Source organism: Chenopodium album, chromosome 10, assembly GCF_948465745.1.
Source record: "Chenopodium album chromosome 10, dcCheAlbu1.1, whole genome shotgun sequence".
In the NCBI taxonomy this organism is placed as follows: Eukaryota; Viridiplantae; Streptophyta; class Magnoliopsida; order Caryophyllales; family Amaranthaceae; genus Chenopodium; species Chenopodium album.
Window position 1 is genome coordinate 15,833,186 of NC_137843.1, and position 3,665 is coordinate 15,836,850.

The following is a 3,665-nucleotide window of genomic DNA, read 5'->3' on the forward strand; positions in this document are numbered from 1 at the left end:
AACAACGAAATACGAAAAACACTCAATTAAAGAAAAGTAAACACCAACTAAAAGATACATTAAAATAATAAGTTCAAAATTAAGTTGACATTCTAATTAATTACATGTTGGTTGTTACTAATGTGTAACCATATCTAAATGAGTTGTACCATTGTCTACCATAGCTTTTTGCAAGACAATAGGGCCTAGAATCAACAATGCCCTATGATAAAATGGAGTGTGTACTCATGTTGAAATAGTGTTTGGTAAGGTTTTCCCTTAAAAGTTCAATGAATATTGAATAATCATTTGCCACATTATTTTGACAGTCCAATTTAATGCAAAAGAAGATTATCACGGCAATAATTTTGCGACACCAAGCTTAGCATGACTTATGACATCCCAAAATCGAAAACCATGGAAAGTGCTCTATGACGCTAGAAATGACGCAAATATTCATTTTTACTTCTTTTCTTTCTATTTTGTGGTAATTTGTATGGTTTACTCTTTTTTTTTCTCTAATTATTTGCTTAGATTTTCTTTTTGGCCTTTCTCGATTTATTTGCTTCATAGAATCATAGTGGAGTATCTTACTTCGTAGTTCGTACTTGGTAAACATATTTTCTCCCCTTCGTTTTTTTTTTTTTTTTTTGTTTTTTTAGTTTATCCCCACGCCTTCCCTACAATATATGTTGGGTGTGGCCCAAATTTTATAGGCCAATTGTTTTGATAGAGTATTTATGTGTATTTTAAAAACTTTATGATTGCTTTTCATTTCTCTAGATTTTTCAACTACTCCCTCCGTTTCTTTTTACTCGCAACAAAGAGGGGAAGAACGGACTCCTAGGCAAAAGTTTTTAAGGGATAGATTAAAGTGAAGGGCATGTGATTAGGAGAGTTAAAAAGGGAGGGAAAAAAAGTGGTCCCTTTACTAGTGGAGGGCATGTGACTTTTTTTTTCCCCTCTCCTTTCCCTCTGTTTTTTTTCGTTTTGGCTGACTTTTTTTTGGAGGCTTCTTTTTTTAGCCTCCAAAATTTGTTTTCCCTCCAACTTTTCATGAAAATTTGAAAAACATTCAAATCAATTTCAAAAAACAACAAATGTACCAAATTTATCAAACAAAAGCTCCTTATAAAAAGGAGGAACCTGTTTCATTCACCACCTTCATTCACATTCACGCATCAAGGGATTGGGGGGGGGGGTGGGGAATTCGAATTCATCAAAAACAGAAGTTAGAGATTACAGACCATAAATTTAGTTAAATTGTTTGAAAATTACAAAAACCATCAACTTGAATTAGTCCTAATTCCTAATTGCTGAGTTAGTAGTAGCAGCATTAGTGAATTTGTACACGAATTAGGCTCCACTGAAAGCTCCCAAAAAAAGGCAAGTCACCTCCACTTCATCACCTACCATCAAATCTGAAAAAAAAAAAAGAAAGGGACTCATGGCAGAAATCTGGGATGATTTTTCCAACATAAACCAACTGCTTATGGAGCAGGACATGGTGATGGAAGAAAATTCCAACAGTTCAGGGTCAGACACTCAAGATTCAACTCAACAACAACATAATGAAGAAATTGAGACAGGGGAATCAGAAACAGAGACAGAGCAGGATAATCAACAAGCAGACAACGTCAGACAAAGCAGAGAATTAAACATTCAAGAGAAAAGGCAGATTGTTGATGATATTCTGCTAAATATGGTAGGTGACTCACTGCCAAGAGGAATGCTGACCTCATTGGCAAAGAAACATCATGTACACAAATCTACTACATGCAGGTGGCTAAAAGAAATCAAAAAGCACATGCAACTGGGAGAAGCAGTGGATGTCAGAACCAAGAAATTAGGAAAAACTGGATGCAAGCCTTTTGAATACTCTGATGAGTGGCTTATGTCTGTGCCACTATACAAAAGAACCACAAACAGAAGCTATGGTGCAGCTCTGAATGTCAGTCATGTGGTCATACACAGGTTGAAAAAAAAGGGCAGACTAAGGGCAGTGTCAGCAACCAACCACCCTTCATTATCTGATAATCACAAAGTTGCAAGGCTAAAGTGGGTACTGCAACACATAAATCCAGTTCCAAGTGAAGGGGACCCTACAATTATGGATATGCAACATCACATCCACATTGATGAGAAGTGGTTCTACTTGAACCCAGAAACAAGGACTTTCTATCTCACACCAAATGAAGAGGTTCCATACAGAGCACAACAGTCTAAAAGGTTTAAGTTAAAGGCAATGTTCATGGGAATGGTGGGCAAACCACTATATGCCTGAAGATGGGACTCTCATACACTCAGGGAAGTATGGTTTGTTCCCTTTTGTGAAACATGAAAGGGCCAAAAAGAAAAGAAAAAACAGAAAGGCTGGCACAATGGAAACTAAAGCCATTCAGGCTGTTAACAGAGAAGCAATTAGGCACATGATTTTAGACAAAATCATTCCAACAATACATGCAGAATGGCCAGCACAGTTATCAAAGAATATAATCATACAATGGGATAATGCTAGACCACATCAAGTCCCAACAGATGAAGAGTTTTTGGCAGCCACTCAAGCTAATGGGTTTAACATTCAATTTGTTTTCCAACCTGCCCAATCCCCATACCTTAATGTGTTGGACCTTGGTTTATTCAAGGATATACAGTCTATACAGTACTAGTCATTCCCAACAAATTTGGATGAGCTAATTGAGAAAGTGGCAGAGGCATTTGAGGTGTTTGATCCAACCCTTAACAGGTATACTTGGATCACACTACAGGCTTGCATGATTAAGGTGTTGGAAAAACAAGGTGGGAACAACTTCAACCCACCACACATGGGAAAGCCAAGGCAAGACAGACATGGACTTTGGAAGATATTTTGAAGATTGACAGGACTCTCATTGCTGATACAGTGCAGTATCTCAACACCCTTTTTGTCCCAACCACAAAACCACAACCAGAAAGTCAAGAGATGGAAGTAGATGCAGATTGAGGATGATACAAGCAAGTAAGATGATGCAAGTTTTTGTAAATGAAGAAGTCAGCAACTAACAATGTTTTGCACAGGAAGAACCAAGTTAGAAGATCAGAAACTGCACACATAACCATTAACATGAAAACTAGGTTTTTGTTTGTTTTTGTAATGGTTAGGTGTCTTTTGTTAAATAGAATAGGTAGGCAGTCATGACTAGGTAGTTAATATGGAATAGGACTTATGTACAATCTACCATTTTTTAGGCAAATGAAATGAAAGCATTAACATGTTAAGAAGTTGTGCATTTATGGCAGGGTGATTGTGTCTAACTTCCATCAGATGGGATTGGTTTAACCATATTAGCTACCATTAACAGGCACCTCAACAACATCCTCTTTAAGAAGATGTTTGAGCATCCTTACATAATGGGCTCAAGTCATAAGAGTCCCTTCATCATTTGGAATTCCATACAACTATGATGCAAGGTAGGTGGGGGGACTCAATGCATCAACACTAAAACCAAGAATAGGGACTTACTCAAACATATCCACCAGCCAGCCAACAGAGGGGACTCAAAGGCAACAACAGAAACACACTTCAAACTAGAGTAGTACAAGGGCTATACCAGAAGTGTTATGGTCATCATCCATACATCACAAGACCTCCAAGTTGCATGACTATAGACTCAAATCAACAATAACCAACACACATTAGGCCAGCA

At 37.5% G+C, this 3,665-nt stretch overlaps 1 protein-coding gene across 1 annotated transcript; it reads left to right on the forward strand.

Annotated features, from left to right (window-relative positions):
• Positions 1-1,426: 1,426 nt before the first annotated feature.
• LOC145564929 (uncharacterized) lies at positions 1,427-2,263 on the forward strand. Its single transcript, XM_081625081.1, has one exon. The coding sequence runs from the start codon at positions 1,427-1,429 to the stop codon at positions 2,261-2,263; it is 837 nt and encodes a 278-aa protein (XP_081481207.1).
• The last annotated feature ends 1,402 nt before the right edge of the window (positions 2,264-3,665 follow it).